At 37.4% G+C, this 27,777-nt stretch overlaps 1 protein-coding gene across 1 annotated transcript in view; it reads right to left on the reverse strand.

Moving 5' to 3' along the window:
- Nucleotides 1-25,582, reverse strand: part of ANKAR (ankyrin and armadillo repeat containing) — a 67,333-nt gene extending 41,751 nt beyond the window's left edge. The window contains exons 1-9 of the mRNA XM_036254385.1: nucleotides 25,480-25,582; nucleotides 22,509-23,144; nucleotides 16,615-17,052; nucleotides 14,071-14,234; nucleotides 13,320-13,423; nucleotides 11,553-11,733; nucleotides 10,061-10,280; nucleotides 3,955-4,156; nucleotides 696-904 (exon numbers count right to left, since the gene is read on the reverse strand). Coding sequence (XP_036110278.1) covers nucleotides 696-904; nucleotides 3,955-4,156; nucleotides 10,061-10,280; nucleotides 11,553-11,733; nucleotides 13,320-13,423; nucleotides 14,071-14,234; nucleotides 16,615-17,052; nucleotides 22,509-23,109 — 2,119 coding nt within the window. The 5' untranslated portion in view covers nucleotides 23,110-23,144; nucleotides 25,480-25,582. The remainder of the gene's footprint in view (nucleotides 1-695; nucleotides 905-3,954; nucleotides 4,157-10,060; nucleotides 10,281-11,552; nucleotides 11,734-13,319; nucleotides 13,424-14,070; nucleotides 14,235-16,614; nucleotides 17,053-22,508; nucleotides 23,145-25,479) is intronic.
- Between the last annotated feature and the right edge of the window lie 2,195 nt (nucleotides 25,583-27,777).

Below are 27,777 nucleotides of genomic sequence, written 5' to 3' on the forward strand. Positions count from 1 at the left end.
CTAAGTCCTAAGGCTTGCCTATCTGTTTCCAATATTTTATTGCTGTTGTGTCCTTTACTGTTTTCTCTTGAATACTTGTTTGCTGCTCATGATGGTGGTATTATTTTTATTTAATTTCCATGTAATTTAGTGGGAAGGAGTAAAATTAGATGTATACATTCAATTGGCCTAGTAACCCTGACCCTTAAATATTTCTGGATAGATTGAATACAGATGTGGATAAAAATCTTGAACAGAATTTTTCACAAAACATTTATCAAAATGTGAGAAAAAAAAATGTTACTGAATCTGTCTCTAAAATTAGAAAGTGAGGAATAAATTGAAATGTAGTTTTTCCACTCAAATTTTATTTTGCTCCCTCTTTCCCCCTTTTATTTTTTAATTTGCTTTTTTGATGGAGAAGAAGATGGTTGGACTTTTGTAGAAAATTAGAAAATATAATTGTGTAAAATGTAGTCTGTCTGGGTTATTTATCTTCTATTTAAATTTAGAAATAAAACTACTTTTGCACACACAAAAATAGAGTTTGATGCTATTTTTATTTCTAGTTTTAACTTAAAATTTTTATTTCATGATTTTAAAATATTTAAAGTATGATACAAGTATTACTGCATTTTATTTGCTCTATTTTAGAGTAAGTATAAATAATCAAACTGAATAATAAAACATTTATAGAGATTGTGTTTTATACTCACCTACCAAAGTTTTCCAAACTGGGAGTTCAGGAATATTTAACTCTATTATATGCTTGAGAACCTCTGTGTGAAAGGTTAGCACTGATAAATGAATTATATTGTTTCCTTTAATATCTGTTTTTGTCCAATTAGCACCAAGAGAAAATAGGTACTTAATAGTGTCCAGTGCTCCTGAAGTGGCAGCAAGTAACAGTGGAGTACACTGATTCCTAAAAATCAAGAAACATATGATAATAACTGAGCACACATATAATGTCGAATTTACTTTTTGTAAAACTATCCAAATTGCTATTGGAGAGAGTCTGATTTATACCATCAGCTTCTCTTTCCTATACATTATTGTTCTGTATGTTCCATATATAAATAGATTTGCCTCTCCTGCCTTGGTTGTCCTTAGTGTTTGCTTCTATGCTCCTTCTCGAATTAATTATCATTTTTTATAATTTGTTCAAAAGTTGATAACTCACAAAGTTCTTAGAATACACTGTTTCAGCCTGGCCGGTGTGGCTCACTGGTTGAGCGTCGACCCATGCACCAAGAAGTGACCGGTTCAATTCCTGGTCAGGGCACATGCCCAGCTTGTAGGCTAAATCCCCAGTGTGGGGCATGCAGAAGGCAGCCAATCGATGTTCTCTCTCACTGATGTTTCTCTGTCTCTCTCCCTCTCCCTTCCTCTCTTTCTAAAATCAATAAGGGAAAAAAAAAAAAAGATTACACTGTCTCATCTAATCCTTACAACCACTCTATGCGTGAAGGAAAAAGCAAAGCAATTATTGTCAGCCCATTTTACAAATGATAAAACTGAGGCTCAAGTAGTGTTACAACCCATTTCTTTATACTTCATGTCTGGTTCTCAAATCCCAGCATCCTCATTATGGCAGAAACTAACAGTTTTTCTCAAAAATCACTATCTTTTTTTTAGAATATGAAGATCTTTTGGTTGAGCACATGGCTCTCCAGTCAAATATGACATTCCCATGGATAGGTATGGCCACCAGACTAAGTTTGGCCAATGTGATATTAATAAAAGTTACCTGGACAACCACCTAAAGAGAAAAGGAGTGCACCATTACTTTTCCTCTTTCTTTCTTCTCATGGCTAGAAAACAGGCATAATTATGAAAGCAGAAATTGCCATCTCGCACCAGGATATGGAAACCACACAATAAGAAGCAACAAGAAGAAGTCTAGGTACCTTGTATTGTCAAGCCATTATGCCAGCCCTCAACCACAAACCCAGACTTCATAAAAAAGAACTACACATCTATCTCATTTAAGCTCCAAATATTTAGGTGTATCTTTGACACAGCAGCTTTAACTGTCTCTTAACTAATAGATCTAGTGACTAGCACTGTGACCTCAAGCCCATGGGGGGGTTATTTTCTTTGTCTGTAAAAGAATGAAGGGAACAATAATCAGCTGATAGTATTGGTCTAAAGCAGTGGTTCTCAACCTTCCTAATGCCACAACTCTTTAATACAGTTCCTCATGTTGTATGTGGGCGTATCTGCATGTGGGCGGACCTGCCTGGAGATGGATAGAGGAGCGGTGTCTCAGTTCCTAAGACCATCAGAAATATGTGTTTTCCGATGGTCTTAGGCAACCCCTGTGAAAGGGTCGTGCAACCCCCAAAGGGGTTGCGACCCACAGGTTGAGAACCAGTGAGAGATGAATAAGGTGCTTAGCACAGTCTTGACACATAGTTCCCCTCTCTTCTTTTCACCACGTCACATTGCCTCAAACATTATCTTTATTTTAAAACCTATATACCTGTGCCATCATCTCTTCCTGAAACCTTTTTCTCTTGCTGCCTGTCCTTGAACTCTCACCCCTATCCAGCTGGCCCCATGCCTCCCTTTGTCCTGGGCGCTGGGGAAACTTGACCTTTATGAGTAAACATCTCTTCACTTTCTCTCTTTTCTACTATAACAAGACTATTCTGTTGCTTTCTTTCTCCAATCAATGGTAGGAATAAAGATTACGGTTACTTCAAACGCCATCACTCTGATTTGCCTCATTTGAAACATATGCCATCACATTACATTACCCTATCCGGTTCTGCATTGCTCTTGCCCCCTGCCAAAATGGTCCTCTTCCACATCCTAGCTCATGCATTGCCTCACCAACGTGCCCCCTCCTATTATTGTTAGTGACTTCAACATCAATGCTAATTAGCAACTGTGTTCTGCTCTCTCAGTTCCTTGTCATACCTTCATTTGTGCTCCATATTCAAACACATATTCAGCACAGCCACACTCCTCATTAACTCAACAAAGGAGATCTCAACCTTGGTAACTATCCTCTCTACTAATCCTTTCTTTCTTCCTTATGTTCACAGATTGCTTTTACTTCCATCTCTGAGATCCAATTGTTTGAACTTTCACAATCCACCTGGTCTTTCAGTCCCCTTGTGCCCAAAGACATTGTCAAGCTATGACAGAATCAGGACCTGAGCTCAGGTTTCCACATTCCATGGCTCTTCCCAGAATCTGTTAGACAATGTAGTAGCCAGAGGCCCTGGTTTCCTGAACGCTTTCTCCACACACGTCTCTGCCCCAACCTAGAGGGAGGATTAATTTCTTTACTGAATAATAATGGACAGATTAGTATTTGAAGACCCAGCAATATCTGAATGAAACCATGCCTAAATCATGTTCAGAGATACAAAACAATAACCTGGTTTTTCAGTTACCCACCAAGAATGTACCCTCAGGAGAAATTATACCTCCACCCTAAAAACTGGTCCTCAGCTAAATTGCAAAAGAGAAGCCTGTTTGGGATGTTTCCCTATTTCAAATTTATTTACTTCATTTTAATGTGTTTTTCTTCTGGATACCACTAGATCTGCCTCCTGTTACCTAAGGCCTACCCACTTTGGTCCGGAGCTCTTGGGCGGCCTCCTGACTGTATAGGTTCCTATTTAGAGAGACTTTCTCCTCCCTCGTCTCAGGCCTCTTCCAGGTCACTGAGTAGTAAACCTGATAAAGAACTCTGAAGAACCATACCATCGGGAAAAGGCTAGGAAAAACTTCCTAGGGCTTGTTCCTTATTCTTCCAGACAACATGCATAAGTTAATAGAAGTTCTGTCTGTATAAGTTCTAAAGATAAGTGGTAGGAGAAGAAGATAGTGACCAGAAAGGACAGCAGAGTAAGCCTTACACAGCCTTTCAAATCAACCATACCAACCATTTCTTTTAGTGCATTTGGGGCAAGCCATGAAAACAGAAGTGTATATGTTTACAAATGCTTAATAACTTACTCAGCTGTTGCCTCAGCTTCTAGCAAACTAGGATCCTTCCTATAGAGAATAATGATGATGCAGATATTGTCATAGAAAGCGGCAAAGTGAATGGGCATCCAGCCTCTTTTTTCAGAAAGAGTGTAATCAGCTTTGAAACTGAGTAGACAGCAGGCTGTTTCTAATGAGCAAGCCTGCGCGGCCAGGTGTAGAGGTGTTGGACCTAGAATGGGTGGACAATTCCTTCAGTGGTCAAAGGTCTAACATTTCTAAAAAAAAACATGCCTTTTTGATATCCAACCACAGAGCTTAGTATTGTGTGATATAGAAACTTCAAGATAAGCACTATAAGGGTTAATTTAGGCAATTCTATATTTATTTATTTAACTCAGTCTGTCTGATCATTAAAAATTAACACTTTTTTTATAAGTTAAGAATAATTAACATGGGAAATATTACATAGTTGAAAAATTAAGTCAACGTGTTAAATAGTTTTGTGATAAATAAGCTATTTCTTATTTAAATCATTTTCCATTTGATTCAAATTTTTGTATAAGAGATAAGATCCTTTGAAATTGAAAAAATAACTCACTCAAAAGGCCTCTAAGTCACTAAATCCAGTGGGTGTTTTTCAATTCTCACCTTACCTCTCAAGAGTAAATTAACCACATCTGCGTCTTTAATATAGTTTCTTTCCTTGGCTTTTGTAATATCATACCCTCCTATTTTCCTCCTACCTCTCTGGCTGTTCCTTTTCCGTTTCCTTTGGGGCCTTCTCATTGTCCTGATGCCTAAATGAGTTTTAAGGCTCTGTCTTGGTCCTTTTTATCTTCTCGATGGCTTCACTTACCACCTAGAAGTTGATGACTCCCAGGAATATGTTTCTAGATCGGTTTCGTCTCCGAGCTCCAGATCTGTATCTCCAACATCTGACAAGGCATCTCCACACACCACCTCAAACTTAACATATTCAAAATTGAACTCCTATCTTTTCTTCCAAACCTGGTCCTCTTTCACTGCTCCCTAAGTCAGTGAGGGGTGTCATCAGTCAGCTATCCACTTCTACAAACTGGAAACCTGGAAGACTCCTTGGTACCTCTTTCATCTCCATGACCAACCCATCAATTCTAAATAGTTCTAACACCCATCTTTACTGTCACCACCACCCTACTCCAAGCCATAATCACCTCCCCACTGATATCCCCATCTTGTTCTTGCCCTTCCCCAATCCATTTTTCAAAATGTAAATGTGATCTTTTTATCCCCTTGCTTAAAGCTCTTCAGTGGCTTCTCAAGGCCATCTGATCATGAATATAGGGAAGAAAAAAAAATCCACTGGCTTCAACTTAACTTGAACCACCAGCTAGCCCCCACCTCCCAAAAACTCACAACTGACACACCTTGTTCTCTTCATCTGGGCCTTCTTGGAGCTCCCCAAAGGTAAGGTGACCAACCACACATCCCTGGCAGCCCAGGAAAACATTAGCCTATGACTGTTACCCCAGAACAATGATTACTAGTGCCCCTTCCATTCTCATGTCTTCCTCATTTAGATGATGAATTATCCAGTCACCCTGGTCTAGTCCTGTTTTCTGAAAGCTTTCTTTTCCTAAACACTTCCCTCACCAGGGTCTAACTAACTCCTTTGTTTCTCAAAAAAGGCACAGCCCGGCCAGTGTGGCTCAGTGGTTGAGCGTCAACCCATGAACCAAGAGGTCACAGGTTTGATTCCTGGTTGGGGCACATGCTCAGGTTGTGGGGCAAATTCCCAGTGGGGGGCATGCAGGAGGTGACCAGTCAATGTTCTCTCTCATCGATGTTTCTTTCTCTCTCTCCTCTCCCTTCCTCTTTCTCTAAAAAATCAATAAAGAAAAAAAAAAGGGTGCTGTTTTTCTCCCAACTCAGAAACTTCCAGTGGCCTTCTGCCTGCCTTAGTAGTGATAGCTTTGATAATCTATAATTATTTAAAGCTACTGCTTAGTTTTTCCTGTTTCTGGTCCAATACGTAAGGAGCTTAGAAGTCACCACTCTATTCTAACTTCAGTAAAAAGCTGAATAAACTAAAAAAATCAACAATTCTTCTTAGATCTGTTAGAGAAGTGAGGTCACAGGGCAAAAATGCTGCCCTCAAAATTGGAGAGACAGACAGGCTGATTCTGAGAATTACAATTTACTGGAGCAGAAACCCAAGAGCAGAGACCTCCACAGGAACCAGTGCTGGCGTAGGAACACCTGAATTGCAATTGACAAATTGTTGGCAGCTCCATGTAGACAAATCTGAGAGTTAAAATCTCCAGAAGGACCCAGTCAGAAGGGACCCTACACTTGAGTGCGTTTTACCTGCAGGAGGGAGCTCCACCAGTTCCTCACAGTGAATATCAGAGAAAAATCACCTCCAGCAGGGGGAGGGGAAATGTTTGGAAGCATACCAGAGAATTCTGTTTTTCTTAACAAGACCTGCTGGCAGGAGAGCCTAGCCTACACTCCTGGGGTATCTGAACCTTACTGACCTGCAGGAAGGAAATATCCAACCCCAGTCCCCTCCAGCCATCCTGGCCCACCTAAGGAGGGAGAGAGCACTGACAAGTTCACAGTCCATGAGCACAGGCTCCCCAAAAGAACGAGACTGAATCATAGGACTTAAGAACATGTTGGTTCATTTTAACTAAAGAGAAGGCAGTAAGTAGGCTGCTCTCAGCATGAGAAATATATCAAAATGAACTAAAGAGTTTTTTTTTAAACCACAACAGCCTCCCCTCTGATCTTTTCCTTCTTCTTTCTACCTCTCTCCAAAAAAATGTTTCAGCTCAACCTAGAGTCAGGAGTACTATTATTATACCCCCATCTTACTACTTTAAAGTGTACTTAATAGAAATTCAGAACCTTGGCTCCCACCCAGGCCCTCTGAGTCAGATTCTGCATTTTAATAAGATCCCTGGCTGAGTCCTATGAATGTGAAAGTTTATCCCAGAACCACCAAGTGCCCCCATAAACATACATTGTCTGATGACATTTTTGCTTGTTGCAACTGAGGTGGGGTTGTTCGTGGCACTCAGTGGGTAGAGGCCAGGGATACTACTAAGCATGCCATAGTGTACAGGACAGCCCCCCACAGCAAATAATTATCCAGCCCACAGTATCAATGGTGCTGAGAATAAGAAACACTGTCCAAAGGCATGCTAGAATCAGGGAAGTTCTGGAGGGGTTTATGTAGTCAGAAGAAACTATTCCCTGGTTGAGAACTCTGGTCTAGGGAATAGGTGCTCTGTTGGGGCCTGAAAGTCATATTTATCTCTCCTTTCTCTGAATTTCTATCAATGTACATTATTAATTATGCCAGTGATTATCAAGTGCTACCCTGCATTCATTCATGCATTCATTCATTAAATAACTATTTCCTGAGTACCTACTAATGCCAGGCTTTCTTCTGGGCACTAGGATACCATTGCAAAGTAAATTAAATCCTGTCCTTTATGGAGTCTATATTCAAGTGGTGGAGATACAATAAACAAGTAATATTATACAAGGTAGTCATAAAGTAATTCTTAGGAAATAAAAAGAAAAAAGAAGAGAGAGTAATAATGCAGGAAACACATTCTTGCTACTCAACTGCAAATTCCTACAGGGTAGGTGGGACAGATAATCTTCCTTTTTCTGCTGCAGGCCCACTCACTTCCCTTTACCACCCACACTACGCTCTATACCCCTACAGATTTGGCAACCCCTGTCCTTTGGCTTCTTATCAGTATCTTCAATGGGGAACCCTAGAGGAAGGAGGGGAATAAGGTCAGGCTATTTATTCTCTCTGAGGTTCCCTCTCTGAGGTCATCACAGGTAAACTGTGTTCCTCTACCAATGCAAGGTGGCTCGTTTGAATAACCACCACCGTCCCCTTACAAAATTCAGGTCTTTTTAAAAACTAAACCCTCCTTGAATGATCCAATATACAGTATGAAGGTATAGCCATACACACACACACACACACACACACACACACGTATATAGCCTTTACATTTTTTTCTGCCTTCTCCATATCCAATACTTAGCTCAAGTTTCACTTCAGTCAGGAAAGACATCCCTCATATCTCATAGATTGTTACTGTCACGTTATGGCAGCATGTCTAAATATTAACTGGTTTTTGTTTAGGGTATAAAAACCACTTTGGGGTCTGATTTTATAAAAATAAGTAGAGGTGACTGCAAATATCATAGTTAAAAAATGAAAACAACAACAACAACCACACTTAGGATGAATATGAATAGATAACCACTGGTAGAAAAAGTTTGTATTTCAAAATGTATATAATACATCATTATGTGACATTTTCTTGAGACAGAGCATTGTGGAGATTATGTACTATAAGAAAAGTTTTAATATATGCAATAACATTTTTTAATGCACTAAATATTTTACTTCTGTCTTACCATTTCTTTCTTTTTTCATGTCCATTTTTGATGACTCTGTTTTAAAAGGAAATACACATAGAAATAATTATTATTGATATATAGCAGTTTCCTAAATTAGTCAAAATAGACTCATATGTATAAGAACAAAAAGACTATGGGTAGACACAGATTACATCAAACAGGACTGGGTATAACTGTTGGTCAAGCCACCTGGGCATACTGTGTGCACCTGACATCATATCAGAGAAGACCTGAAAATGCTGCCTCTCAAGTGGTCGGTCAAATCTCACAGTTGAGGCAGTTTTGTGTTGGTTAAGTAATAATAGACATTTCCAGAATTGTTAAACATTTTCTATACTTCAACATCTACCCAATTCTCAGCCAACGAAAATTCATGAAGTAACGGGATGAATAAGAGACTCATTTGTCAAAGTTTTTTTCTTTTTATTGATTTTTAGACAGAAAGAAAGAGAAAGTGGAGGAGAGAGAGAAACATTGATGTGAGAGCCAAACATGGATCAGCTGCCTCCTGCATGCCGTCTACCGGGGCTTGAGCCTGAAACCCAGGCATGTGTCCTGACTGGGAATTGAACCAGCAATCTTTTAGTGCACAAGATGACACCCAATCAACTAAGCCACACAGATCAGGACTGAAAAAAATTTTTTCACACCAAAAGGGCTTAAAATATAACACAACTTTAAATAGTAGCTACCCACTGCATTTAAATTTTACTGAATTTGTGCTTTTTTTTTTAAACTAAGATATTCTTTTTTGAATATTTTAATTGGTAATAGAAGCATCTTACTATCAAAACATTTAAATTATAGTGATAGAGTACAGAATCTATTAGTAGTCAATAGAATTAAAGCAGAACATTTTGTTTTGGTGAGTGAAAGTTTAGCACAGCTTGTTAAGATAGCTCGTTAAAATACGAAATCACCATTTCTTTATTGCCAGTATTATTGCACCAACCATTCCTGACACTTAATCTCTATTTCTCTCTCCAGTTATGGAGGACTTCCAATTTCATTTTCAATTTTATCATTTGTATACTGGTTAAATGTATTCCAGAGAATATATAAACATGTTGATATAGCTAATAACCAGGAAAAATGTACTTTTCAAAGTTTAAACAAGGGTAGCCTTAAAGGGGCCATTAATCCTAAAAATTATTATAGATAAAAATTTGTTATAAATAGAATTTACATTTATGTGAAGAAATTATCCCCTGGCTGAGAATTCTGAAATAAGAAATGGATGTTCTGCTAGGGTCACTATTAATCTCCCTTTTCTCTGAATTTCTATAGTAAATCATTGTACATTATGCTAGTGATTTTCAAATGCTACCCAGCATTCATACATCTATACATTCATTCAACAATGATTTCCTGAGCACCTACCAATGCCAAGCTTTCTTCTGGAGACTGGGTTACCATGGCAAACAAAGTAAACCAAGTTATTGCCTTTCATGGAGCATATATTCAAGTGAGGGAGACACAATAAACAAGTAACAATAGACAAGAGAGCAATAAGCGATACTCAGAAAACTAAAAGGAGCCCTCTAAAATAAATGAAATGGAAACCTCAACTTTGCTCTAGATACCAATACCACGTTTTAGGTCTGCTCTAAAATCGACATGCATTCTTAATGCTGAATAGGGGTAAGAAAAAGAAAAAACATTTTAAATCCTTTTTAAAGATTTAAAAACTTGATGGTACCTTGGCTAAACATAACAAAGCGTCTCTGGTTGACATTGAAGTTAGCGTTGCACAGCTGACATATAATGGAAACTCTGTTGTGCAGAGCAGCATGATGGAAAATCGCATAACCCGCCTCATCTGAAACATTGATCGTTGAGCTTGAGGTTTTACGGCTAAATGTATGGAAAACAGCATTTAATCCTCTTTCAACAGCAGACTTCATACCGAATGGGATACTCTGAAAATTATTAAGGCCAGGATTAGTTTTTTTTCAAAATACACCTAAAATTTGGTTTATGCAAAACAAAACAAAACAAAAAAGTGAAATATATTAATATAATCACATGATTGGTGCTCAATTTCAGTAGAATTTTCACATGATCCTTGTGAAAAGTGTCTCAATGGGCAATGATTAAAGTTGTTAGAGCTATTAAAGAAACATCAAGAACTTCAAACACTATTTTTGAGAAGTCCTCCCCCCTCTTTTTTAAGGAAGAAGTTGCAGATCCTTTTTCTTTGGAGACAAGAGAAACAGAGTAGACATGTATCTTTCTGAAACACTTCATTTTTCCCCCCAAATTTTATTAATTAATTTTGTTACAGATGTTTCTCCTTTTTCTCCCCGAGACACTTTCTTCCCCATTCCCCCTCACCCACCCCCCTAACATTGTTGTCTATGTCCATTGGTTATGCATACATGCATATAAATTCTTTGGTTCATCTCTTTCTGAAATACTTTAAAAGCAAAGGGAAATCATTGGGTTCCTTCTCTGCTTTAATAATATAATTTTAATTTAGAAGTCTAGAAACTCAAACTGTATATAGCTACAGAAATACAGTTTGTTCTTTGCTCCAGGTCCCAAAATGAAGAGGTAAAAATGTCACACTTTTCCTTTGAGACATTCCAAGCACTTATATTTTAAAGTTAAACTAACAGGTTATTAAAATTTTTTTTTTAATGTATAGACATTAAAACAAATAAATGGTAAGTAAATGCCAGTGTATTCTTATAATTGGTGAGCTAACCATTTAATATACCAGCTCCAGAGATTTGGTTCAGGATGTTAGGTTTGCTCCTTAGATTTAGTTCCCAGGACTGAAGCTGGGCTCTCTCATTTATTAGCTGTGTGATTTGGGAAAGAGTCTTAACTCACTGCACCTCAAATTTCTCATTTGTAAAATAGGAATGATGACAATACTACTAGTATCTTGAAATAGCTTGTTGAAAGGATTTATAATAGTGCCTGGCATAAAAACTTATCACTTAATAAATATTAGCCATTGTTAAGATTAAACACAATCCGGTTCATTAACAGGTTGTTTTGTAGCCCTGCCAGAAATTCATAATCCAGAATTGTATAGCTTTTCAGTTGCTAATATGTGGAATTTTTATTTTATATTACAAACTTTACCTAACCTATCATTTATCCCTAGGATAAAAATTTGAGACATATACTTATCTATGATATATAACTTCTCACACAAAATTATGTGGTAATTACTGAAATACCTTGCATTTCATAGCTTTTTTGAAACCAAATTTTTTCTTAAATTGTTCATGCAATTGAGCATCTGTCAGTGGAAGTCTTTTCGGCCTCAGATTGTTCACTATTTCATTTATGGCTCCCCACCACTGTGTCTTATATAGTTGCTGATAGAAAGTTTCAAGTTCAAAATACATCACATAGTAGCTATAAAAAAATTTTTAAAAGATAAGTTTCTCTGACCGTGAAGTGATTTGCTACTTTTTTATAGGCTGGTAAAACTATATTTTATAATGATTAAATATAAAAATATAGTTTAAATTGTACTTGATTATAAATATTTTTATAACATGGCTATGAATGATTGTTAATCAAGTCTTTTTATAACAAGTGTTATCACCATAGTGGTCCTTCTAACTGACTCTGTCCTGCACATGCCAGTGATAGGGAAGCCCTAACTCTTGCCTGAAGGAATTCTAGGCTTACCTTTTAACCATCTGCTTACCCTCCTTTTACATATTTATATATTATCACATTTAATCTAATTATGCCTCCATTTGCTTTCTCAAGAGTTTGCCTTGAGTCTGATCTGGAATGATGATTTTTACTCACTGCAGAAGTAGACTAGAGAAACCCTCAACCCACCAGGTCCTTGAGATATAGGTAGACAATAGCCTCAGTCCCTCATCAATCTGGAACAGAAAAGTAACAAAATTATGAGTGACTCTGTTCCCTGGGGTTGCTTATTATCACAGGTAACAGAAAATGGTGGTTTTTCTCCACCTCTGTCCATGAAATATGTTTTCCCATCCCCAGATTTTAGTGGTAAACCCCTCAGCGACTGACTATCTCTGCCCGCGGGAAGCCTCTTACTGTTACCTGGGTTTCTGCTGCAAATGTAACTATTTATTGCTGTAAATATAGTATTCTTGACCATGGTCACCCCTACCTATGGCTCTTTGCTGCTTAGTGAGTTATCGGTTCTCCTAAGGGTGCTGAGAAGTTTGTTCCATTGTACACATTTTCAGGGAAGTGAGTCAGTGGCTACACTCAGGGAACCCTTTGCCCAGAAGCTGAGGAGGAATGCCTGAGCCCTATGGGTCAGTTAAAGGAAGGTCTTAGGGAAACACTCTGTTATGAACTAGTCATAGGTTAATATCCTCCTCCTCGACTTTTACGTCAATCCCAGTTTTCTAAATATTATAAACCTCTGCACGGATGTAGGCATATCTGAAGACCTGTTCACATTTATTTGAGGTAATCATTCTTCTTATTCACCATCCTCTCTAAGAAACAGAAACTAGAACACAATATAAGCTAAAGGCAGTCTTCACCCATACCTTGCAAGTATAGTGCTAGGGCTGGTGGTGAGACTTGTCACTTCATCCATGGGCCTCGACTTATGGAGGTGCCACCTCCATCAGTAGGAATTTGCCTAACTTAACTAGACTCCAGCCTCTGAAACCAGCAGCAGGTATTCTGAATCCTACTCAGAAGGCTTTCAAATCACAGTGATGACAAGCTCTAGAAACTTAAGGAGCTGTATAGATCAGACTATGTTAATTATAATGACCACCTCTAAGGATTATTACACAGAATGAATCAATGTACGTGAAGTAATAAATATAACATTTAATACATTGTTGAGTTCGTATGTCATTCATGGGGATTATTATTGGTCTAAGATTTCCATCATAAAGTTTTAAGTTAGCTTTGAATTGTGACACTTCCCTGTTTCCTGCTAACTTTCAACAAGTTGTGGCTATTATGAATAATTACTGAAAGTTCCTTACCTTTTTCCATTAAATTCCATGACTGGTATTGAGTAATATTCTTTGTATCCTGAATCTTCTACAAATGTATTAGCAGCACAATCCCGTATTTTTTCTAAGTCGTTCTAAAATATGAGTTATGTTAGTAAAAACATATCTTTATATGCAAATTTAAACAATTATGTCTTTTAGATAAAATTTTATACATGTAAGTAACAACTTTTAAAAACATAATACCCACTCATACCCTAATAATAACTGCATGTATCAGACTCCTACTTTGGGAATAAGAAAAAATATGCAAGATAAAAGAAATATAAGGATGAAAAGCAATGGCAATTGAAATGTATAATATTTATACTACATTCCAGATGAAGAATTTTTATTCCCAACCTCTAGAGGATCTCTTTCTAATACTAATCTTTGAGGAAATTAGAAGAACATACAATGAATGGTCAGGGATTTCTACTTCACTTTTTGGTTAAGTATTTATTCTAGGGCAAATACTGTCCAGAAGAGGTCTGTAAGTTCTATGAGCATGATAGCTGTACTTAGCTTATTTATCATTTTATCTCTGATATCTAACATCGTACCTTTGATATAGTTTGTACTTAATTCATTTATATTACATAACATATGAAAAAAATCAGTGAATTGGGAAGATAATTGTTTGGAGAGCTGCCGAGTGCTTGTACCAACAGAGACTGAATAGAGAACAGGACAGAAGAGTAGTGAAATGACAAACCACTTCAGGAACAGTAATAATTTAGACCTTAAAAACTTCCAAAGCATTCTCAATTGAAGCGGTGGTGATGTCAAATTCAATTCCTCCATGAACATGAAAATACTGATGTTTTGCATAGTGGAAATTCTGGCATTTAAAATCTTGTCCGTAAATAAATGGAGGCAATTCTCGCTCTGTCTTGACCTTGTCATCTCCAAAAAATAAAAACAAACTTTCATTTGAAAAGTAAAAAACAGCATATAAACAATCATATTTTGGAAATCTAGATTCTCGTTTATCTAAACAAAGTTAAATAATCCACAGGAAGTGAAAAACTTGACAAATATAGTCAATAAAATTATTTATGTGCTTAGTGTATATTTTACTTTTTTTTTTTTTATCCTCACCCGAGGACATTTTTTGATTTTTTGTTCAGATAGAGTGGGAGGGAGAGAGAGAGAGAAACATCAATGTGAAAGGGACACATCAAGTGGCTGCCTCCCACACGACCCAACCAGGGCCAGGGACAAACTGTAACTGAGGTACATGCCCTTAGTGGGAACTGAACCCAGGTCTCTCTGGACCACAGGCTGATGCTCTAACTGCTGAGCCAAACTGGCCAGGGCCTTAGTGTATATTTTAGATATTAAAATATATTTATGTCATACATTTTGGGCATTTTTCTATAGTTTCATTGTGCAGAAATTCCAAAAGAATAGTTAAAACATTATTATACTTATTGATTTTTATATGAGCTCAAAACTAATGTCTTACCTCCAATGATCTGAAAAAAACCTTGTGCCTTAGAGAATCTTTGGTTAAATAAACAAAAATAATACCTGAACTAGTTTAGGTAAAATGTGACATTAAAAAGAAGTAAGTGGGGCACTAGCAGGTTTGGCTCAGCAGAGCATTGGCCTGCAGACCAGAGAGCCCCGGGTTCGGTTCCTGCTAAGGGCATATACCTTGGATGCAGTTTGTCCCTGGCCCTGGTTGGGGTCATGTGGGTGGCAACCAGTAGATGTGTCTCTCTCACATCAATGTTTCTCTCTCTCTCTCCCTCTCGCTTTATCTGAAGATGAATGCAAAAATGCCCTTGGGTGAGGATAAAAAAATAAAAGAAAGAAATAAGTGGTTATTTCTCACATGACAAAAATAACCAGCTCACTTTTCAGAAAAGGAATAAAACCACACGTAAAACATTTAGTTAAAAAATAATTTTCTAAAATCTCAGTAAGGATTAGGCTTGTTCAATATTTTGACTTGTTGGCAGAATGTGGTTTCATCAATATAAAGTATATAATGTATTTTGAGAAACATAAAAGGTACACACAGAAAACAACAAAGAAAAATACAACACCCTAATCTCACCAACTGGAATGAACTATTCACCTGGAATGGACTATTCACATTAACTATTAACACATTTGCTTTGGATAATCTAAGTAATAAAACATTACAGATATAGCCCTGGCTGGTTTGGTTCAGGGGTTAGAGCACTGGTCCGCAGACCAATGAGTCACAGGTTTAATTTTGGTCAAGGACACATGCCTCAGTTGCGGTTCATCCCCAGCCCAGATCGGGTCATGTAGGAGACAACCAGTTGATGTGTTTCTCTCACATCAGTGTTTCTCTCTCTTCATCCCTCTCTCTCTCTCTCTCTCTCCCTCCCTCCCACTCCATCTGATGATAAATAGAAAAAAAAATATCCTCGGGTGAAGATAAAAAAAACACACCATAAAATAACACAACACAAAACAAAACAAAAAACCATTACAGATAAAGCTAACATCCTCCTTCAGTAACCCTCTTAGTTCCACACACTTACCATTCCCTGGGACAAGCACTATCATGAATCCATTTTTAAATAGTTCACAGATATGGATAATCTTCACCATTTGAATGCACATGATGCATATTTTCATTAAGTGATTTGCAAAATTTCTAATGAAAATTTGCCACCTGAATAGAAAACCACATGCTTGGATACCAATGAAAATACATGAACCATGTGTTAATTCAAGTGGAAGGAATAGTTTGCATTACATTCCTGTCAGATTCCATACACAGTAAGCATGGTCCTATTTCAGCTCTCTGTTCTCTACATTGGTCTATTTGTTAATTACAGAGCCATATGTTAATATTGTAACATCTGTTTTCATCTCGTTTTCTGAAACATAAGACCATTCATGATCCTTTAGTGCTCCACATTAATTTCAGAATCCATTTATAAACTTTCATGGAACATGATAAGGATTTTGAGTAGATGTGCACTGACTTTGTAGAGTAATTTGGGTGAGATATGCTATATCCACAGTGTTGTGCCAACATAAACATGGCATATTTCCCAATTTCTCAAAACTTGTTTTAAGTCTTTCAATAGCCCTTATAATTGGAATGAATACATACCAAGTACTATGTACAAATACCAAGTATATTTAATTACTTTGGAGACATTAAATCTTGTTGTTGTTTTCTTTCTAACAGGCTATACAGTAAGTTTACATGCCTGGACTCACATACTAAAACAAAATTAAATGTGAATATAAATTTAATATATATCTATGTTTTTTATTTGATTTTTGGAGATACCTGAAAAAGGCTGAAGCAAACTACTTAAATAGGGAACTTTCATCTTCTTTTTTAAACTCAGTAGAAATGGAATCAGAAAACATATTAACTTTAGGTATCCTATCCCTCTTCTGATTTCTTTTTTCTTCTCCAAGTGTTTTTGAATAACCTTTTTTTGAAGATATAATCTTTGCTGTAGTCTCTGGTAGGTACAAATATCAAGACAATCCTGATTATATTTTAAAGCATTAGTAAGCCAATAAGCTGTTTCAAATATAAAAACATTTTCACACTGTTGAACTTGTGTGGTACTAAATGTCAACTTTAGCATCATATTTTCAGCATATTTCATAAATACAGCTTTTTCTTCAGGGCAATTGGGATTATATGTTGGATCTTCATTCATATCTTCATCATAGATTCCGTCAAAGTCTGGATCCTTTGTAATATCAATCAAACCTTCACAGTAAAAAAGAAAACTTTTAGATAGTGAAAACTTCACACTTGGCTTCTAGATTAATACAGCAGATTGAACACAGGGTTTCATCTCTGAAATCCTACTAACATGACAGTAAAGGGATAATGAAATGCCAATTAAAATGGTTAAAGGTGAAAAGCAGGCAGATGACTTGTAGCTAAGCAGAGTAAAGAAAGATAGAAGTGTGTAGAATTAAAACCAATAGATTTCCATTCTCTTTAAAGGAAAAGAAGCACACTACCATGGAAACAATAACGTAATTCGCATCTTTAAATCAGGGGAAATGTGAAAGAACAAGAAAATGTGATCTCCCTTTATGCAGGGATTCAGCTTCTCATTTGAGCTAAAAGTGTAACTTGCTTTTCAAGCCCTATATTAGATATTTATTGTTTTTGCTGATAACAGAAGATAAACATATACAATTAATAATGAACTTGCCTTCTAACCATGACAAATCAAATAAGAATTAACACTTGATTTTATTCTATTATAAATGACAAACTTCCTGTTACACTTTCTTCCCATTTATGATGAAATTAAGGACTGAAATTGACTTTCTTATTAGTTATTAAGTCTTTTTATAGTTGCATTTATGAAGGGATTAAGAAGTACCAATTGGTAGTTACAAAATAGTCAGGAATGTAAAGTACAGCATAGGGAATATAGTCAATAATAGTGTAATAACCATATATGGTGGCAGGTGGCACTAGAAATATCTAGGGAACACTTTGTGAAGTATATGCTTGTCTAACCACTATGCTTTATACCTGAAACTAATACAAAATAATGTTGAATGTAAACTGTAACTAAAATAAGAAAATTAATAAAGAAAATAATTGCATTTATAATGTTACCCTTAATCTAGGCTCGAAAAACAGCTTAGAACCATAAAATATGATTTTCAATAAAGTATGGAGTTTGTTTGTAACACATATGCCTTAAAGTGTAAATGATACATTAATGTGCCCCCCTTTCTTTTTCCTTTATCCCCTCAAATTCTTCCTATCTGGTTTCTACCTCTCCTCAATACTCTTGGATATTTTAAATGACCACTATGATTCATCTCTCTTTTGCAAAAGAGTCAGTGAGATAAATTATTAAGAGCTTATAAAGAAATTAAATTAAATTAATTAAATTTCTGACAGTTTAAAAATTTCTAAATACGAGTCAAAGCATTGTTAATGCCTCTAAAACTTCCTGGGTTGGAGTGGGTGGGAGTAAGGTGATTGTCACCACAGAAAAGCTCAGAATTTGAAAGCACTAAAGGACAGGTCATGGTATAAGGTTAAGGAGTAGTGTGACTCCCCAGATCACCTTTCCCAGAGAGCACAGCAAGAAAAAAGGGGAAAGGGGAAGGGGGAAGGGGAAGAAAGGAGGAGAGGGAGAGAGGAGGGTAGAGAGAGGTTAGGTGGGGAGAGGAAGAGCAGAGAATGGGAGAATGATTTTGGAGAGAAGATGCCTGGAAAAGAATCGGTCAGTTGAGACAGAAGTAGGAGGGTGACACCCTGGCTGAGGGGCTGTTCCCTCAGTTTACAATTATTTTTTTATTTTTAAATATGTTTTTATTGATATTTTAGAGAGAGGGGGAGGGAGAGAGAGATAGAAACATCGATCTGCTTCTTCCTGCACCTCCTCTACTGGGGATCAAGCCCACAACCAGGGTATGTGCCCTGACTGGGAATCCAACCAGAAACTCTCAGTCCATGGCATGATGCTCAATCCACGGAGCCACACCACCCAGGCTCAGTTCACAATTATTAAATCCCTCTAGAAGAGCCATGCTAGACTTAATTAATCTCTCAAGATGCATAATGCAATTTAACAAATATTTGTTGATGCTTATGCTGTGTCAGACAGTTTTAGGCACTAAGTATACTGGGATAAACAAGGCAGATAAGGACTCTTTTTTCATGGAACTTACACTTAAGCTTAGTGTTTACTTGTTCTTGACATCAGATTTATTTTTTTGTTTCAGCAAGAAATAAAAGCTCAATAAATATTTGTAAAATAAATAAATCAAACTAGAGTTCTTTATAAACATATATGTATATTTTGTGCATGTATATACCATTTTTGATTTAGCTATTGATGGCAGAGAAGGAAAATATAAGAAAACGAATAACGCCATGAAACTAATTTACCATATTAGCTGCATTCAATATTATGAACAACTGCATGCCAGCAAATTGGACACTCTGGAAGAAATTGATATATTCCTAGAAACATACAATCTTCCAAAACTGAATCAGAAAATCTGAATAGAGCAATTACAAGTAATGAAATTGAAACAGTAATGAAAAACTTCCAACAAACAAAAGTCCTGGACTGGATGGCTTCACAGGTGAATTTTACCAAACATTCAAAGAACTAACACCTAACCTTCTCAAACTATTCCAAAAAATTCAAGAGGAGGAAGGACTCCCAAGCTCATTTTATGAAGCAGCGTTTTCCAAAACCAGATAAGGAAACTACAAAGAAAGAAAATTATAGGCCAATATCCCTGATGAAGATAGATGCTAAAATCCTCTACAAAATATTAGCAAACTGGATCCAGCAACACATTAAAAAAAATCATACACCATGATCAAGTGGTATTTATTCTGGGGATGCAAGGTTGGTAGAAGATCCTCAAATCAATAAATGTGATATACCACATAAACAAAATAAAGGATAAAAGTCACATGATTGTAACAATAATGCAGAAAAAACATTTGATAAACTCCAGCACCCATTTATGATAAAAACTCTCAGCAAAGTGGAAATAGAAAGATCATACCTCATCATAATAAAGATCATATATGACAAACCCACAGCCAACATCACACTCAAAGGGCAAAAACTAAAAGCATTTCCCTTAAGATGAGGAACAAGACAGGGATATCCACTTTCACCACTCTTATTGAACATAGTATGGGAAGTCCTAGCCACAGCAATCAGACAAGAAGAAATAAAAGGCATCCAAATTGAAAAGGAAGAAATAAAACTGTCATTATTTTCAGATGACATAATACTGTATATAAAGAACTCTAAATATTTCACCAAATACTACTAGAACTGATAAATTTAGTAAAGTAGCAAGATACAAAATAAATATCCAGAAATCAGTTGCATTTCTATTCACCAATAATAAACTATCAGAAAAGGAAACTAAGAAAACAATCCCATTTACAATTGCATAAAAAACAAATAAAATATCTTGGAATTTAATCAAGGATGTAAAAGACCTGTAGGGGATGCATTAAATATCCAAATGATCATAATTCTTCCACATTTTATTGATAAGATAAGAAACAACATTTGGTTTTCAAAGTATTTTTTTAGTAACCAGATTTACATGAACAAAGGAAAAACATTTTTTTTTTCAGATACTTATCTCCTCAACTAGTGTCCACTTCAGATAAAAGTGATTCCTTTCCACCTGATTTACCATTAATAGCTTCTGTTATTAGCTCTGTTTAACCAAGGAAAATCTGGCCAATTATGGGAGAACAGTTATCCTTTTCTGTCTTAATAAGATTACACAAAAACTTCTTGCCATGTTAAGATTATGTATAAAAACAGACTAAATAAAAATTTTAAACATCATATTTTTAATATTAATTTACCCCATAATGTGCAGCCAGTTTACATGCAATACAAAAATCAAGATTTGTTCTCGGAATAGCCAAAAAAGGAACCATCTGGGTGACATTTTATTTCTGAAGGATGAGCTGTCTCCCTTTTTCAGTTTCAGATATGACAAAATCTATATAAAATTAATTGTCTAGCTCTCTCCTCCAGTCTTGTGAAATTCCAATATGTTTTTTTCTTTTACCAAAATTGAGACTTGTTTTTAAGCCTGTGTGTGCCCTAAAACTATGGAACTCTATTTAGAAAATTATTCAATATACTTGATCAATGAAAGCTGTCAGAAATAGTGTCATATTTGGCCCACTGCAAAAAAGTCATGGGAAAAAAAATGTTTTTTAAAGCTTCAATAAAAATTTGAAATATGCTAAAGAGGATGCACCAGGATTTAGTGACATCTATTGTTCATACACAGGCATTAGAGAATTATGGCCATGAGAAGGGAGGAATTTAAAAATTAGGTAAATCAGCTCTGATCGGTTTGGCTCAGCAGTTGGAGTGTCATCCTTAGGACCAGAGAGTCATGGGTTCGATTCTGATCAAGAACATGTAGCTCCATTGCGATTCGATCCCTGGCCCTGGTTGGGGTCCTGTGGGAGGCAATCGATTAATGTGTCTCTCTTACATCAATGTTTCTCTCTACTCCCCCCCCCACTCTATCTGAAAATCAATGGAAAAATATCCTCAGTAAGGATTAAAAAAATTAGGTAAATCAAGAATAATCATGAAACCAAATTTATCCTTAATCTCAGTTCTTTTTTTTTTTTTTTTCCTCACCCGAGGACATTTTTCCATTTTTTGTTCAGGTAGAGTGGGGGGAGAGAAAGGAACAGAGAGAGAGAGAGAGAAACATCGATGTGAAAGGCACACATCGAGTGGCTGCCACCCGCACAACCGACCAGGGCCGGGGACAAACTGCAACCGAGGTACATGCCCTTAGCGGGAACTGAACCCGGGTCTCTCAGGACCGCAGGCCGACGCTCTAACCGCTGAGCCAAACCGGCCAGGGCTTAATTTCAGTTCTTATGTCATTCATTTTTTGAGGCTAACCAATCTGGTAATCATTTTGTTTTCAAGTTTGAAGATTTTTCTTATTGTACTCCATCTATCCTTTGCTTTATTATGGATTTTCCTACGTAGTCCCTGTAAAAAAGGTATAAACTGAAAACCCTCCATCAGGTATTTGAAATCTGATCTGTTCTGCAGAAACTGGAGATTAAGATGAACGCAGCAAGATGGTTGACTTAAAACATAACTTTTGGTGACACTGAAAAAAAGTTTTATTGAAAAGATTCTTTGAAGTTTAAAAAAAAATCTCTTTTAAGAAATGTGGTTAAATACCTGAAACTGAGCCATAGATAAATTATCTTTTGCGACAGCATGGATGGACCTGGAGATTATTATGCTAAGTGAAATAAGCCAGTCAGAGAAAGACAAATACCATATGATCTCAGCTGTCAGAGAGGTAGGGCTGGATGAAAGAAGGTGAAGGGGTTAAGAAAAAAAAAAAAAAAAGGATATATTTATATAACACACAGACAACAGTGTGGTGATGGCCAGAGGGAAACAGGAGTGGTGGAGGTGGAGGTGGGCAAAAGGAGGATAAATGGGGACAGAAAAAGACCTTGCTTTGGGTGATAGGTGCACAGTGCAGTGTGCAGATGATGTTTTGTTGAGCTGTACTTGAAACCTGTATGGTTTTGTGAACCAATGTCACCCTAATAAATTCAATTAAAAAAATAAAATCTCTCACACAAAATTTTTATAAAAATAGATTCTAATAAAAGTAAAATGTGTTTAATTCTCTTACCTGCTGAACTAAACTCTGCGAAAATATCTTTATTTGTTTGAGGCTTTCCATCTGGATCAATGTCCATGATAGCACGCCACAATTCAGAGAATCTGGTTCGTTTTTCTTTGGGCATGTACATTCCATGCCACAGTGCTTTCAGCATGTAGTCAATATTGATCAGAATTTGCCCAATTCTGGTATCATAATAAGCTGGAGGTAATTGACAAGAAGAACTCTGATCATAATTAGCTTCTAAACTGATTGAAGGAATTTGATTTAAGCAATACATTCCAACAGCCAACTCCCTTATGATCTGATGGACTTCTCTATAGTCTAAGAGGGCAGTAGGATCCACAGGAGTCAGCAGGATGGCATTGTTGAAGCCTACATTATTCATCTGACTCATAATTCCACACGGGATGTCCAGCTGGCTGTGGACGTCTTCTTTGCCAGACAACCAGCTAACTAGTGCAGTAGTTAGCAACTCTTGTACTTCACTCCGATCGTATTTTTCAAAGAAAGCAGAAGCATTTCTCTGTACTGCTAAATTTTCCAGGTAGGTTTCTTCATCTTGAGTTTGATCAATTTTAGGTAATCCTTTTTTGGGCAATCTTAACATTTCTAATTAATTATCTTGTGTCCCTTTTGCATTTTCTGTAATAAATAAATTTTTAAATATCAAGCAATAAAATTTGCCATGGAAATAAAACTAGATTTCTCAAGAACTATAATCTGTTCCTTTCATCCTTATTAGGTTAATTGTTTTGAGGCAGGACAATAAGAAGCTAGGAAAGCCCTGAGGCAAGTAGAATAAAGGAAACTGAGACAAAACAATTAAACAGGGTCAAACAACTTGAGCAATTTATAGCCAGTTAATGAATCACAGGGTTCTGTCTTCCCTAACCAAGGACACTTAGGAGTAAGTGGTTTACACATTCCAGACTGTCCTGGGACAGACTGGCTTTGGTCCTGGTCCCTCTTTGCTGACATTCTTTGAAAATAAAACTAACCAGAAAATAACCCTGCCCACTCTATACTCATATTTTTTTTTATAATTCATCAGTTTTATTAGTCACACAAAACATAAAAATATACAGTACAAATGGAAGTGTTGGTATTTGATATGCATCTACAGTGAGAGCTTTAATCATGGGCGCAACAACAGTTAACACATAGTTAGGTGCACTGTGCTAGATGTGTTACACAAATATACTCACATTTTGATGAATTAACATAGCAAAAGGACACACCTGGAAAGCTAATGAATATTCTGTTAAGACCCTCCCCTGACACCTCCCCTAGGATTCCTATCCCCTCCCCCCAATAAAGATAGATAAAAAGCCTTAAGACAAAGGACCCACTCCCTAGGGCACACCCACACCTTTCTCCCTTAAGCATGTATCTCTGTACTCTCAAAATCACTTGGACTTGTGAAATCTTTCCTGTATGAAGTCAGAACCCACACACTATTGGACAGTACACAGCAGACCCACTCCAGCCCTGGCCCCATCCAGTAACAGTTTCTTGTTAACCATTACATTTTCAATCTTTTAAAAATTTTTTTAAAAATTAAAGTATAATTAACATACAATATTATATTAGTTTCAGGTGTACAACATAGTGGCTCTACATTGATATACCTTATGATGTGATCACCACCATATAACTAGTAACCTTCTGTCACTGTACAAAGTTATTACGATATTATTGACTGTATTCCCTGTGCTGTAGATTACATCCATGTGACTTACTTTATAACTTATTTTGTACCTCTTATTCCCCCTTCACCTTTTGCCACGTATTCTCCCACCCTCCTCTCCTCTGACAACCATCCATTTGTTCTCTGTACCTATGAATCAGTTTCTGTTTTGTTTGTTTATATTCCACACATAAGTGAAATCATACAGTATTTCTATTTCTCTGTGTGACTTATCTCACTTAGCATAATACCCTCTAGGTCAATCTATGTTGTCACAAGTGGCAAGATTCTTATTACTAAATAATATTCCATATATATTACATCATTATGACATCATCTTTATTCATTCATTCGTTATTGGACACAGGTTGTTTGCATATCTTGTCTATAGTAAATAATGCTGCAAAGAACATGGCGGTGTGGATATCTTTTCAAGTTAATGTTTTCATTTTCTTCAGATAAATATCCTCAAGTGGAATTGCTGGGTCATATGGTAGATCTATTATATTTTTCAATTTTAAACTAATTGCAGCATAGGTTGAAATTTGAATTAGAACAAATAAAATTGGAAAACCTTTAACATTAATATGTTCTTTTCTAAAGAAGTCAAAATATACTAGGAAGCATGTCAAAAAGAAATGTGAGGTTATATATGAGGAGCTAATGTTGCATACCTACTTTTTGTTGAAGAGGCTTTTTGGCATACATTTATTTTTTTTAGGTTTTTTAAAAGTAAAATAAAAACCTGCTTAAAAGAAAAGGAAAGACAAGAAGTGCCTGCTTATTTTCCTATTTCTGTGCAACTAACTACTTCTCTGTTCCTAGGATGATAATAATCACAACTATTATTTATTAAACATCTATTATTTGTTTAGCTCTTTATACACAGTGTTTTATTTCATTTAATTGCCCCCACCCTTTTTTTACAGTGGTTCTCAAAATTTAGCCTGCACCGAAATCACCTGGGACTTGTTAAAACAGATTGTTGGGCCCTACCCTAGAGTTTCTGATTCAGTCGGTTGAAGTGGGGCCAGAGAATTTGTTTTTCTGAAAAGTTAAGAGGTGATGCTGATGTGGGCAGGCCACTTTGAGAGCTTGGCTCAGAGCGATATGCTCAGGTATCTCCACTGTGTAGACACAGGTATGGAGACCAGGAAGGTTACAGAACCTGCCTAAGGTTTCACACCTTCAGAATCAGGACCAACCCAGGTCTGTCCATAAGCAAGTCCAAGACCTATGCCCACACCGGCAAGGGAAAGGGGAAAGACAAGAGAAAGGGTAGAAACCTACTTTGAAATGGTTGTTTACTTGTTCTGGAGAAGGAAGCTGCGTCCACTTGGGTCCTCGGGAAATTCTTGAGGGCGGGAGACAGAGGTCATCTGGAATGGCTTCTCTCTGGGCAGGAAAACACCGTCAAGAGCCCCGCTGAGGCGAGAGTCTGGGGAGGCCTGCTCGCTGGATGAGGCCGCCCTGCCCTCTGGGAGCCCTCCACCCTCCACCTGGCCTGCCTCTCCAGGGTCAGAGCCCTTGGTCCTCCGGCCTGGGGCACCAGGCCCCGCCTCCAGGGCCCCTCCCCCCTTCCTCCCGCCCCCTTCCCACCTCCCCTCACTGCATCCTTGGGCTGTGCTTCCAGTGGCATCATGGCCACTGCACTGCTCGGATTCTTCCCATGCACGTGCCCCACCCTGCCCCCTCTTTAGAACTCAGCGCTTCCTCACGGTCTTGTCACCCTGCCTCTGTTAATTTTTATTTTCACTATTTGTCTCTGCGAAGAAAACAAACAAAAAAATGGCAGAGGTGACAGCACCAGGCTCTAAGGTAGTTCCTGAGTTGGAATCCCACCTTCATCATCATTCTTTCCTTCAATATTTATGGACCACCTATTATGACCCAGGCACTGTGTTAGGAGTTGGAGACCCTGGAACACAGGACAGACACCAAGTCCCAACTTGGATAACTTGGATAATCACACAGGTTTATTTAAACAGTGTGATAGATGTTAGGATGAATGGATAGCACAGGAAGGAAACCTGACCAAGACCAGGGGCTGGGAAGAGCTGCCCTGAGGAAGTGATCCATTAAGCTAAGCCTGGAAGATGAAAAAGGGCAATTCATGGCAAGAGTTGGAGAAGGAGAAGGATAGGGAATAGATGATGAAGAATTGACTTGGGAAGAAAGTTAAAATTTTTGAGAAACTGAACAAAACCTTGCACAGAGAACGAGAGAAGTGGACACAAAATTAGGCCAGAGAGGTTGGTGAGGGCCAGATCATGCAGGCTGCTGCATTAATGATTTTGAACTTTATTCCAAAAGTTCAGGCTAGATTGGTGGCAGTAGAGGGTAGGTACAGGCTAGGGTGGTGGCAGTGGAGATGGGGGGCTGTGGACGGATTTGAGAAATCCACAGGTGGCCTATTGAATGGGGATAGAGTGTTGAAAAGGTGGGGCTGTCTAGGTGACACTTCAATTTCTGTCAAGAGCAACAGGGGATCAGGGGAGGATTTAAGAGTTTGTTTGTGGACATACTGACCTAGGTGTACCTGTGACATAACCAACAGAGATGTCAGATGTGCCTTAGTTATACAGGTGTCGGCTAAATATAGCAGCTTGGGTAGGATATGTATTTGGGAGGTTTAGGGTAATTGAAGCCAGGGGAGTGACTGAAATTAGCAAGGGAGAGAATAGAGAAGAGTTGAGAACCCAGAATGGAGACCAAAATTTTTTAATATTTAAAGGTCAGGTAGAAAGGGTGGAGTCAGCAAAGACAAAGAACAGCAGTCAGGAAGGCAGCAGCAAAACCCAGACTGGTCACAGAAGCCAAGAAAAGTGTGTCATGAAGAGGGGAACGGTCATCTTCACTGGATGCTGCTGCTAGGTCAAGGGAGATCAGAATGGAAACAGTTCTACTGAATTTAGCAACATAGAGGATTTTGGTGACTGGGCAGAATTTCTCTTACTCCAATCATATCATATTTTAGCGATTAAAAGGTGTTTATTGATTGATTTTTTGAGAGAGAAAAACGATTTGTTGTTCCACTTATTTATGCACTCATTGGTTAATTCCTGTATGTGCTCTGACTGGGGACTGAACCTGCAACCTTGGCATAATAGGATGATGCTCTAACCAACCGAGTTATCTGGTCAGGGCTTTCATATTTTAGTGATTTTTTTTTTTTTTATGTTCAGAGAGAAACATTGATGTGAGAGAAACACATTGATTGGCGCCTCCTGCACAACCCCAACCAGGGCCGGGGACCGAACCACAACTGAAGTATGTGCCCTTGACTAGAATCAAACCTGAGACTCTTTGGTCTGCAAGCCGGTGCTCCAACTGCTGAGCCAAACTGGCCAGGGGATATTTTAGCGATTTTAAAGACTAAAAAGTCAACCAAATAAATTTTTTTTTTTTTAAATTTTTATCCTCCCCCAAGAACTTTTTTTTTTTTCATTTTGTGTTCAGATAGAGGAGGAGGGAAAGAGAGGAAGAGAGAGAAACATCGACGTGAAAGGTACACATCGAGTGGCTGCCACCTGCATGACCTAACCAGGGCCAGGGACAAACTGCAACCGAGGTACATGCCCTTAGCAG

This window comes from Molossus molossus, unplaced genomic scaffold (assembly GCF_014108415.1).
Source record: "Molossus molossus isolate mMolMol1 unplaced genomic scaffold, mMolMol1.p scaffold_m16_p_11, whole genome shotgun sequence".
Classification (NCBI taxonomy): Eukaryota; Metazoa; Chordata; class Mammalia; order Chiroptera; family Molossidae; genus Molossus; species Molossus molossus.